This window comes from Nuphar pumila, chromosome 2 (assembly GCF_984573655.1).
Source record: "Nuphar pumila chromosome 2, dmNupPumi1.hap1.1, whole genome shotgun sequence".
Taxonomy (NCBI): domain Eukaryota; kingdom Viridiplantae; phylum Streptophyta; class Magnoliopsida; order Nymphaeales; family Nymphaeaceae; genus Nuphar; species Nuphar pumila.
The window spans coordinates 100,895,232-100,907,542 of NC_143250.1; the positions used below are offsets into that span (position 1 = coordinate 100,895,232).

The window sequence follows — 12,311 nt, forward strand, 5'->3', positions numbered from 1 at the left end:
TCAAGGTGTAGCTATATGTATAAAAGTTTCACGTCCTTATGCCGTGGTGGCTGAGCATGATCTTTATCTTTATCTTTGGTGCTTGTCTACTAGATGCTTTTTTGCGTGGCCACTGCATTCATAGATTTATTTTTCCCCTTGCCTCTCTAACCTTCGATCATAGTGTAAAATGTTTGCAACTTGCAAAACGAATCTTAGACAGTGCACACATTAGCAGACTTTTTTACCTGTTTTTTACTAAGCCAAGGGAAAAGCCCCTTAGCACCGACCGTCCAACCGCATATTGTCAGCCCTCCAGTTGGTAAAACTCTTGAAGTCCTTGCGCACCAAGGAGCACACCCAGCTTTGCCCTTGAAGCAACGGACGCCTGTGGGTTTTGAACTTGTGACGTACCATCAACATGGTGGCATTCACAAGTTGCCCCCTACCAGATGAATGGAGCCCTTGTACGCAAAGACAGAAAAATATGGCACATATTTTCTAAAAAAATCTGTACATTTTTATTACTATGGAGGAATTCTGGGTGTGTTTTTTTTTGAAAGGCAAGCTGGGATTAGGCAGACCTCTACCAGTTGTACAACTATACATCGGGCTTTGAACCTGCAACGGCCAATAACAAGGTGACTTGCACTAGCTGCTCCTACCAAACAAGCGGAGCCGGAATTGGTGGAGGAATTCTGGGTATGCTTGAATGCAACTTGCAAATTTCTTCCACAATTCATCTCCGTTCCAGTAAACCTGGCAATTAATTTAACAAAAGAGTTGTTTAGAGATGAAATTGTACTTGAAACCAGTTAGATGGCGTCCGAGGACAGACATCAGATAAATCTAACATGTTTTTCAGATCAAGGAATAACTCAGATGATCAATGCCTTGGATTATCTATACATGGTTGAGCTAGATTGCATCCATGCTGATGCGAACTGTTCCTGAAATTGATCTGTTGGACCCATCTGGCGACAACTTCCATCTTGGCAGCTATAGGATGAATTTTACAAAATGAAACAAACTGAAAAAAACAATAAGTAGATCCTGGCCCTTGCAATCCTCAGGAGAAACATCGATAAATTTATCTTCTGCAACTAGAATACAATAGTGTCCTGCATCGGTCCTAGGGTTTGAACTATGTTTGAAGACATCAAGTTAGAGACAATGTCATCTAAGTGTTTCTTACCTTTTCAACATGACCCCTTAGTAGACAGAATATAATTCCTCAAATTGTAAAAAATAGTGTTATTCACTCTCGGTTACATATACCTAAATCTGACCCTTAAGATTGACGAACCTTCTGCCCTTACAAAGCAGAGTACAGTCGAACAGAAGGCTACCCCTGAGAAGTGAGATCACTCTAATAGACTTAGCTTGTTGCTTTTGCAATCTCGAGTGGCTAAGAGCATTCGAAGTGTCATCCCTCACTGCAGAACAGTAAAAAAAATTCTAGGAGTCATTGAGGCTCAATTCGTCAGTTCTAATAAGACTAAGGCCAGTACATTGATGTCCAAATTGGTCTCTATAAAATATTTTGTTGAGAGTCACATCCGGCATCACATCTTGGAGATGGAAAACATTATATCTCAGCTGAATGACATAAAGTTCATCATTTCTGACTCTTTTTTTGTCCATATGATTTTGACCTCATTGCCTAGTGAACATGGACCCTTCAAGATCTCCTACAACACACATAACAATGAATAGTCTTTTAATGACCATTTGACCAAGTGTGTTAAAGAGAAAGAAAAACTAAAGTATGAGAGGGTGTCGAGTGCACATATGGTCTCTCATAAGAAAAAATATAGGTCGGAGGCAAAGAAAGGTTCCTTCAAGAAGAAGAAGAAGAACAAGAAGAAAACTTCTGAGGAGAGTTCAAACTCTCAGGCGAAAGCCAAATCCCAAGCAGGAGGTTCTTCTATAAAGTGTTTCTTCTGCAAGAAGAAGGGACATAAGAAGGTGGACTGCCTGAAGCATAAAAAATTACTCGAGAATAAAAGTAATAAGTCATTCATTTCTCATGAGTACAATTTGATCCATGTTTCATTGCATAGTTGGTTGATTGATTCTGGTGTCATGGTGTACATTGCCAACTTTTTGCAAGCATTTCTGAAAAAAAGAGAACTAACAGAGCATGAAAGAAGCATCTTCTTAGGAAATAAGATGCGTTCACATGTCAAAAACATTGGAACCTGCAGAGTTGTGTTGGAGTGGGGATTCATTTTGGATTTGGTATGTTTCATCCTATAGTAAGAACCTTATTTCAATTTCAAAAGTTGATAAGTTTGGTTTTGTTTTTAAATTTGAAAACTTCAAGCTTATTATTGTTAAAAATCTTATTCTTGTAGGTTCTGCAAATGTATGTAGTTTGTATCGTTTAAAAACCAAATTTTAAATTCAAAAATTTCACTTCATTGAGAACACAATGATTGGCAATAAACGTGGCCTAAAGGAAGATCAATCCTATTTACTTTGGCATCGAAGGTTAGGACACATCTCGAAAGAAAGAGTCCAAAGACTTATGTAAGAAGAAATTCTTGGATTCCTCGATTTCATAGATACAGAACCATGTATTAACTGTATAAAAACTAAACAGTCTAACATATATAAGAAAGATGCCAAGCATAGCAATGAAAAATTGAAGATCGTGTAAACGGATGTTTGTGAGCCTTTTTTCCTGTGTTATACGGGTGAAAAATATTTTGTCACGCTTATAGACGATTACTCAGGTTATATGTATCTCTACTTATTATTTGAAAAATCAGAAGTCTTTCAGGCTTTTAAGAACTTCAATAAAAAATTAGAGAAATAAACTGGTGAAGTTATTAAAATGGTTAGGTCTGATAGAAGTGTTGAATATTATGGTCATTTCACTAAGATAAGACAAAATGAATGATCATTAGCGTGATTTTTAAAAGATGAAGGTATTGTACCTCATTATACTATGCATGGTAGTGCTTACTAGAATGGTGTAGCTAAAAGAAGAAATTGTACACTTAAAGAAATTGTTGGATCAACATTGAATCACTCAGACCTTCCCTTGACCTTGTGGGGTGAAGCTCTTAGGACAACAATGCATATTTTGAATAAAGTTTCTATGAAGGTTGTCCAAAAGACTCCTTATGAGTTATGAACTGGTAGAAAACCTTCTTTGTCATATATGTGCATATGGGGATGACCAGTTGAAGCTAAATTGTATAACCCGCATATAAAAGTCTTTGATCCTACGACAACTAGTGGATTTTTCATTGGTTATCCAAAAAGATCAAAGGGCTTTAGGTTTTATTGTCAATCTCATATACCACAGATAGTGAAAATAGATAAAGCAAGATTTCTTGAAAATAGTTCTATTGAGATAGATGCATCTCAAAGTATTGAATTTGAGAAATTGCAGGATTCAGGTTTCACACTTGCAAAGGATAAAAACCTAGTTTTTCCTATCATTCTCTCTTTGGATAATGTCAGGGAAAATCCGGTCAATGAACATCAATCTCAAATAGAACAAGTTGCTGATGAAGATATACAACAACAACAAGATGTAAAGGTTCATTTTGAACCACATGTGACACCTGTATGAAAGTCTATAAGGATCAGAAAATCTGTTATTCATCCAAACTATGTGGTGTATTTGCAAGAGCCCAATGATTTCATAGACGTTGATGATGATCCCTTAACCTTTTCTGAAGCCATTGAAAGTGAATGATCAACACATTGGATCAATGTCATAAAAGAAGAGTTTGACTCTATGGCAAAGAATCAAGTGTGAGATCGTGTACCTCGACCTGATGGTGTAAGACCTACTGGTTGTAAGTGGGTCTTTAAGACCAAAACATACTCCAAAGGTCAAGTTGAGAGGTACAAAGTTAGGCTCGTTGTAAAGAGTTTCACATGGAGGACATTTATTATAATAAAACTTTTTCTCCTATCTTAACTAAGGAAGCACATTTCTGACTCATTGAGGATAATCATGACTTTTTTTCGTTGAGGATAATCATGACCCTCATAACACATTTTGATTTAGAGCTACAACAAATGGATGTGAAAACTGCTTTTCTGAATGAGGATCTAAGAAAAAAGGTATATATGCAACAACCTCTTAGTTTCAGTGTATATGACTCAAATAATTTAATTTACAAATTGAAGAAATCAATTTATGGACTTAAACAAGCCTTCCGCCAGTGGTATAAAAAGTTTAATCAGATAATTCTGAACTTTGGATTCACTGAAAACATTGTTGTCCTTCAATCAGGCAAGTTCATAATTTTGGTTTTATATATTAATGGCATTCTTCTTGCAACTAATGATTTGAACATACTATATGAGACAAAAGATTTTTTTCCTCTTATTTTGACATGAAGGACATGGATGAAATCACATATGTCCTTGTAATTGAGATTCATCGTGATAGAACTAGGTGTGTCATTGGATTTTCTTAGAAATCCTATATCCTTAAGGTTCTTAAAAGATATGGGATGGAGAATTATTCTCCTAGTTTGACACCCATAGTGAAAGGGGATAAATTGAGTATAAAAGATTGTCCTCAAGATGATAATGAAAAGACTCAGATTGCAACTGTCTCATATGCTTCAGTGGTTGGCAGTTTACAGTACATGCATACCTACACACGACCAGATATCATATTTATTGTGGGAATGCTTGATAGATATCAGTCAAATTCAGGCATTGCGCACTAGAAGGCATCGAAGATGGTCATGTGCTATTTGCAAGGAACGAAAAATTATATGTTGACTACCTAAAGATCATTGGATACTCTGATGTGGACTTAGGAGGATATCTCGACAGTAGAAAGTCCACTACTGGATATATTTTCCTACTAGCAGGTGGTATCGTCTCATGGAGAAGCGAAAAATAGTCTATAACTATTGCTCATACCATGGTGACATAATTCATTATTCTATACGAGACTTCATCTCAGGCCATTTGGATAAAAAACTTTATTATGAGTCTTGAGATTGTGGACTCTATTGAGAAACTACTAAAGATCTTTTGTGATAATGAAGCAACTGTGTCATTCTCAAATAACAACAAAAGTTCCACCTCGTGTCGACACATGGAGTTAAAGTACTTTGTTGTTGAAAAAAATGACAAAATCATCTAGTATGTATTGATACAATTGGTACGAAGAAAATGACTGTGGATCCCCTTACTAAAGGGCTAGTACCGAGATTATATTTCCAACATGTAAAGGGGATGGGTCTGTTTGATTTCTTCTGATGCATGACAATACATCATGGTTATATGTGATCACATTTATGAAACTAAATTGATTCTTTATGGCTTTGTGTATTGTTGATTAGGCATCAAAGATCTCTCATTTGGTTAGAGAAAATGACAGAATAACAATATTAAAGAACCAATAAAATAAGTTAAAGACCAACCTATTCAGAAAGGTAATCTTAACATGCTAAAGCACTGAAAATGAATTATACTGTAGTACATAGAAATATGACATTTTATAAAGAGGTGTTCATCTTTATACTCATATGATTCATTCTTGTGACACCGGATAACATGTGAATCCACATGAAAAATTAAGTCAAGATAATAATATGAACCTCAATTTTGTGCCTTTTTGTGTCAATGGGTCAAATAAGAGAATTGTGGATATTTCGAATCGGGTTCAACCCTATATCTGACCTGGTTTGACACCAATGAAGGTATTAGTAGGGCATTAGTGGAGAATTAGTGGGGAAGGGGGTACGTGAATGTAATATGGCATGTAAAGGGTTCACATACATGATTGCCATGTATGTAACCCCCCACTTTCCTCCCTGTATAAATATAAATTGAGGCATGGCTGCTTGACGAGGGCAACCAAGGTGTCCGCATTTTCTCATTGGGTTCAGGGTCCTGCTCACCATGACTTGACAACCTAGGCTCATTGTGGTGTCGATAAGCTGAGAAGAATTCCGTGCACCTGTGCCAACGCCCTTTTCTTCCATGGCGAATACAGGTAAGTGCTATTTGTTTTTACATTCTGGTTATGTTTTACTTGAACGCCAACATAAAATTCTTATATTTTTGTATATTTTCAACCGTAAATGTACCAAGATATCAACCAAAAACAAAAAAAATCAATTTATCGAGAGAATTTCTCTTGCCGAGAAAATCTCTAGAACGAGATTTTTGACTATCACACTAATAAAACCAAAACCCATATCGGAAACAAAAATCTGAACCGAAAGAGAAAAAGCAACCTGCCAGTCTACTTGAGCATACTAGGCTGGAAAACGTGATCAACTACTTCCACACTGACCCCCGTCCCGCTCTGCGGCATTACGAAAACATCCGCGACGCGAACCGTGTACTCGTCGACAGACTCGCCCAGCATTAGACCCATCACTTCCATAGGAACGCCGGCTCTCCCTGAAATAAAAAAGCAAAGAAAAAGAAGAAGAAGAAAGCATTAACGAACACAAGAATCGCAAAGAAAAGCATAAATTTCAGCATGAAAGACACATAAAAGGAAGAAATAAAAAACCTAGTTTTGGCAGAGAAAGTTGTTACCGTGTTTGAGGAGGGCCAGCGAGGAGATGTAGACCTGCTCCGAGGAGTCGAGAAGGGGAGAATCAGCGGGAGGATGACCCATCCCTCCCGTTCCCGAGAAGATCATCTGCAACCTCTCCATCGCCTCTTTTACTTCTCCCCTCTTCGCCTCTTTTCCTTCTCGCACAGATCGATCGATCGAAAAGAACACAAGAATGAAGAAGCCATATAACTCTGCCTCCCGTTTGGTAGGGATGCAGATGGGTCGGAGCTTCGGCTCGGGTACGGACCGAATCCGAACCATGTTATCGGATCCGGATTTTTTTTCATAGGCAAGCTGGGTTAGGAAGATGAGATCCCTACCAATTATACAATTATACAACTATCCCAACACAAGGTGAAGTGCACTAGCTGCTCCTATCAGATAAGCCGAGCCCCCGTTGGTTTATATGATCTGGATTTTTTTTTTTGTTAGGCAAGCTGGGGTTAGTCTGATCCCTACCAGTTATACAACTATACCATTGGGTTTTGAACCTGCAATGTCCCAACAACGTGAATTAGCTGATCCTATCAGACAATCGTTGGTTTATCGAATCCGGATTGTGTGTTAGAATCTGATCGGATTCAGAATGAATGTGGTTCACATGGCTTGGATCCGGGTCAGGGCAAACTACTCGTGTACATCTAAATAGTGAACACCATCAATATATGCTCATGTCACATGAGCACGGTTAAAAGGACACAAAGGACACGGTCTTCTCCGAAATTTACTAATCATTTTTCACATAAAGAGACATGACAAGGTAGCTAGGGTCGCCATCGGGCCGGCCCCATTAGGACCTGATAATGGCCCGACAGGCCCAACTCATGTATCGACTTGAGCCGCCAGGCCCAACACAGTCATATCCGAGTCCAGTTTTAGCTTATGTCCATCTGACTCTGGATCCAATTATGATTGATCCAATTAGAACGGAATGGGTTATTTCTGGATCCTACAAGAGTCTGACCCATTTACATCCTTTAACCCTTTTTCAATTCATGATGTATGATGCTTCTACAGCAACTGAGTTGGTGGAAAAGACTCCCTTGTTTCATTATGTAGATTTGACCCATGCAGGATTCTATGTATTTGGAATCCTGGAAAGATTAAACTTGAACCTTTGTGGATCTTGATCGGTCATGATAATGCTTACTGAAAAGGGTGTTGACTCATATGTAGTTACTAGTGTATGCTTATAACTCTTACTTGGACCGACACTCACTTTGGAATAATATTAGAACCCATATGTTGGATTTGTCATGGATGTTGATAGAAAATTGGAATTGTATTCGGCCACTTGAGGATCGTTTTGATTATCCTGCTAGTTTGATTGGTTCCACTGGGTGCAATGACATGATTGAGGCATGTGAGTTAACGAAAGTCAGTGATGGAAATGTTAGATTTACTTGGCATAATAATAAGAAGGTTACAATTTTAGGGCTTTCATTAATGCTTATTGGTATAGAAAAAGCAAATATGAGGGCGATACATGTGGTTCGGTAAGTGCGCCAGAAAAATTGAGTCTTCACTGGCGCATTTCTACAGTGCTCAAAAAAATGAATTTTACTAGTGTTACGTGGGGGGTGGCAAAATCTGACATGACCCCCCAACCCGCTTCTTAGCCAGGTTCAAGTTTGGCTTAAACAGGTTTGTGTCGTAAACGGGTTGACCCACCTAACCCGTTTATTAAATGGGTCGGCTTCGTGTTAGGGGTATGCCAACCCGCCAACCCGTTTGACCCGTTTAATAAATGGGTTAGGCAGGCGGGTCAACCCGTTTACATGAACCCGCAACCCGTTTACTGCGGTTAAGGTGAGGTGTTTGATTGCCCCAAAAGAGAAAGATGAAAAACCCTCTAAGAGAGGGAGAAAATCAGAAAATAGGGATAGGCGCAGTGTCGGGGTCTGGCGAGTCAAGGGTGGTTAAATCCCTTGACATAAATCATCGTCTGGCTAAATCTGCCAGAGTTCCTACTCACACGAGAAAAAAAAAGTCTCGTTTACCTTAACCCTAACACGGTGTAGGAGGCTCGATCGCTCCCTATCAGTTGCGGGAGAGCATCACTGAACTTGGCGCTCCGACTTGAAACTCGTCAGCGAAAGAGAGAGAGCCTAAAAAAGAGGGTTTGTCAGAGGAAGGATAACCGAAAGAGAGGAGGAACAATCGGCAGACGCGCCATGGCCGCCGGCGAGTAAAGGGTGAACAAAACCCCAATAATGCTCGGATCAACCTCCCTTGAAACAGAAACCCTGAATGCCTAATAGAGAGGACATCATCCTCCTCAAAGCGCAGGTGAATGCCACCTCCAACAGAATCACTGGCCAGGATCACTGGCGGTGAAGCTCAGATGTCAGAGGGGGGAGGAGAGACTGATCAAAGAGAAGAGAGAGGGGGCGACAGGGTCGGTGGTTAGGGTTTTTGTTCATCGATTTTGAGAAAGAGGGATCGAGAACCTAAACCCGTCAACCCGCAACCCGTGTTATCGGGTCGACCCATTTAATAAATGGGTCACCGTGTCGTGTAATCGTGTCGGGTCGACCCAACCCGACCCATTTATTAAACGGGTTAACCATGTCGGGTCGGGTTACCCGTTTAATAAATGGGTCGTGTTCGTGTTTGCCACATCCGACCAGTTTAATAAGCGGGTCGGGTTCGTGTTGAGGTGTTCTGACCCGTCAACCCGACACGATTGCCACCTCTAGTGTTACGTAACTCACCAATAAATTTTACTTTTTCACTGGCGCGCCAATAAATCTCTTATTTCTTGTAGTGCTACCTCCACGAAAAACAGAAAATTGATTGTATTGCATCTAAGAGCCATGGATCATCTGAATTCTGGGCTCCCGGCCCAATTCACATCCAAAAAAAACATAAGTTAAGAGAACTTTGTGAAGAAATTGTCAGACCATGATTCATGGTTCCTTTGATATATCATAATATTCTTTTAATGGTTTGATAATGTGAATTTGTAGGTATTTGTATAAATTGTCTTACGTAATTTATATAAATTGAAAGTTTTGGTCTCTTTATAGATAAGTATTGAAGGAACCAATACAAGAAAATAGCTCATTAACAACCAAAAAAATAGTGGCGATAAATTATCGTCATCAATAATAATTTAATACTGACGATATTTTATCGTAGCTCTTATCCCATCGGGGAGAGATCATGCCAGCAATATTATTGTCGATTTTAAATTACGATGATAATTAATCATTGCTAAAAATCTTTTATAATTATGATGATAATTAATCTCGCCAATTATAAGACAATGATAATTATTGTCGATTTTAAACTAACATAGCCGACAAATATTTATTATCGGTATTAACAATATAGACGACAATTTTTATCGTCAACTATATTCAGTTTTTTTTTATTTTGAAACTAATATAGCCGATGATAAATTATTGTCTCTATAAGAAAAATAACCGATGATTTTTATCATTAGTTATATCTTCTTCTTTTTTTAAACTAACATAGCCGACTATAAATTATCATCGGTATAAGAAAAATAGCTGGTGATTTTTATTTTCGGCCATGTTAGTTTAAAAAAAAGAACAAAACTTAGATATAGCCGATGAGAAAAATTGTTGACTATATTGCTTATACCAATGATAATTAATCATCGGCTATGTTAGTTTAAAAAAAAAATAGATATAGTCGATAATAAAAATCATCGGCTATATTTTTTATACCGATGATAAGTTATCGTCGACTTAAAATCATATAGCCGACAATATTTGTCGTCAATTTTAAACTAACATGGTCATCCATAGATTACAAACAATCAGACAATGATAGTTATCGTTGTCAATAGATTACAAATAATCAATATAATTTATTTTATTGTGTAATTAAGAGTGATTTTAAACAGAAAATAACTGTAATATACGACAAATATCACTAAAAATGAAATGTGCACAATGTTTTCGTAGAAATTACTAATTTTACACAACATTTGATGTGAAACTCTTGGTAATCCTTGCCAAAATTCCTCATGATTTTTGCATATGTAGTACTAAAATTGCGATAATCCTTGCAAAAATCCCTTACATGCAAAATTCATCAAGAGTTTTTCATTGGTAGTTGTGAAAGTGTACTTTTGATACAAAAATCATGAAAAGTTTGCAAAATTGATGTACTTTTGCATGTAGTCAACTTTAAGAGATGAGAGATTTCGTTTTAGCATGCGAATTTACCTGTGTGTATATATATATATATATATATATATATATATATAGGGTTTGTGTTCACTTTTTTTTATTTTTTCATTTGTATGTGGAATGATCAATGACCCTTTCCCTCTATAACCCTAACCTTTTCATTGTACCCTTGCGGCAATTCTTGTAAAAGTTTTTTCACTTCATTTAATCGTTGATCGACTTCCTCAATTAATTTTTTTGCTCCATTCTGACGTTAATCGACTTTTTTGGTTAGTTTTTTTGCTCCATTCCTACGATTTTCGTTGTTTTCAAGCTTTTTTCTTTAGCTATAAACAATTAATGGCCTTATAGTGTTTTTGTTTGGTTGTTATCGTGGATGTATTATGTATATTTTCGTGTTGTGAATGTTTTATTTATGTAAACCTATGTTTTATTTAATATTTGACACATGAAAATTAAGTCCACCTACATAGAGGCAGGAAAGATTTGACGTTTCTGGTTATGAGACAACCTCCTCGTGACTAAAAGGGGATGCGTCTTCGTACCGCAGTGGAAAAGCCTTCACCACGAATTGCTTAAGGAGTGCCATGATACTTTATGAGCAGGTTAACCAGGTCAAGTGTGAACTTTAGCACTCCTTGAGAGCGGTTACTATTGGCCGCAAATGAGAGACAATGTGGATAGATATATGTAAATGTGTCTCATCTGCCAACAAGACAAGGGTACTAATCAGAAGACTGTCGGCCTCTTTGAGTATCTACATATCCCAAAACGTCATTGGGAAAGCATTTTCATGGACTTTATTGTTAGCTTGCCGAAGGTAGGTGACTCCAGCTCCATCCTGGTGGTGGTGAACCGTTTCTGTAAATATGCCACCTTCATCCCAGCTTCCAAAAAGTGCCCTACAGAGAAGATGGTGGAGCTATTCGTCAAGCATATGGTGAAGCACTGTGGTGTACCAAGAAGCATTGTGAGCGATTGTGATGCTCACTTCACCGACAAATTATAGCGTGAAGTGTTTCGGCTACTCGGCTTCGATCTGTTATTTTCAACAAGTTTTCACCCCCAGATCGATGGGCAGACATAACACATCAATGGACTATTGAAGCAATACCTCAGGCACTTTGTTAGAACCAATTAGAAGGACTAGGTAAAGCTCATTGACATAGCCCAATTCTGCTACAATCATCAGAAGCGCGAGTCTTCAGGCCACAACCCACTCGAGATAGCCACGACATAGCATTGACCCTGCACACTCTAGCCGCGCAAGAGAAGGGAATGCCATCCTTTGCCTATCAGTTTATTCGAGATTGTCACGTGCAGATGGAGTTGGCGAAAACGTTTTTGCACAAAGCGGCCAAGATGATGATGAAGTGGGCGGACAAGCACTGTCATCCTACTGAGTTATGTGTTGGGGACCAGGTGTTGATGAAACTCTATCCAGATCGCACAAGTATCTTTCGTGGACGGTACCGCAGAGTGATCAAGAAGTACGAGGGATCATTCATCATCACCAAGAAAGTGGGCAACTTAGCGTACAAGCTGGACCTGCCCCCAGACTTTAAGGTGCACTCAATGTTCCACGTGTGCAACCTGAAACCATTCCATGC

At 38.3% G+C, this 12,311-nt stretch overlaps 1 protein-coding gene across 2 annotated transcripts; it reads right to left on the reverse strand.

Moving 5' to 3' along the window:
* Positions 1 to 555: 555 nt before the first annotated feature.
* Positions 556 to 6,675, reverse strand: LOC149846400 (26S proteasome non-ATPase regulatory subunit 14 homolog). 2 transcript variants are annotated; one of them, XM_089997976.1, is made up of 3 exons: positions 6,517 to 6,675; positions 6,207 to 6,375; positions 556 to 738 (listed from the first exon to the last, which is right to left on the reverse strand). In XM_089997976.1, the coding sequence occupies exons 1-2, from the start codon at positions 6,635 to 6,637 to the stop codon at positions 6,215 to 6,217; spliced, it is 282 nt and encodes a 93-aa protein (XP_089854102.1). In that variant the 5' UTR covers positions 6,638 to 6,675; the 3' UTR covers positions 556 to 738; positions 6,207 to 6,214. The 2 variants fall into 2 exon arrangements, with proteins under 2 accessions (XP_089854102.1, XP_089854101.1); XM_089997975.1 differs by lacking the exon at positions 556 to 738 and having other exon boundaries at positions 6,041 to 6,375.
* Positions 6,676 to 12,311: the final 5,636 nt, after the last annotated feature.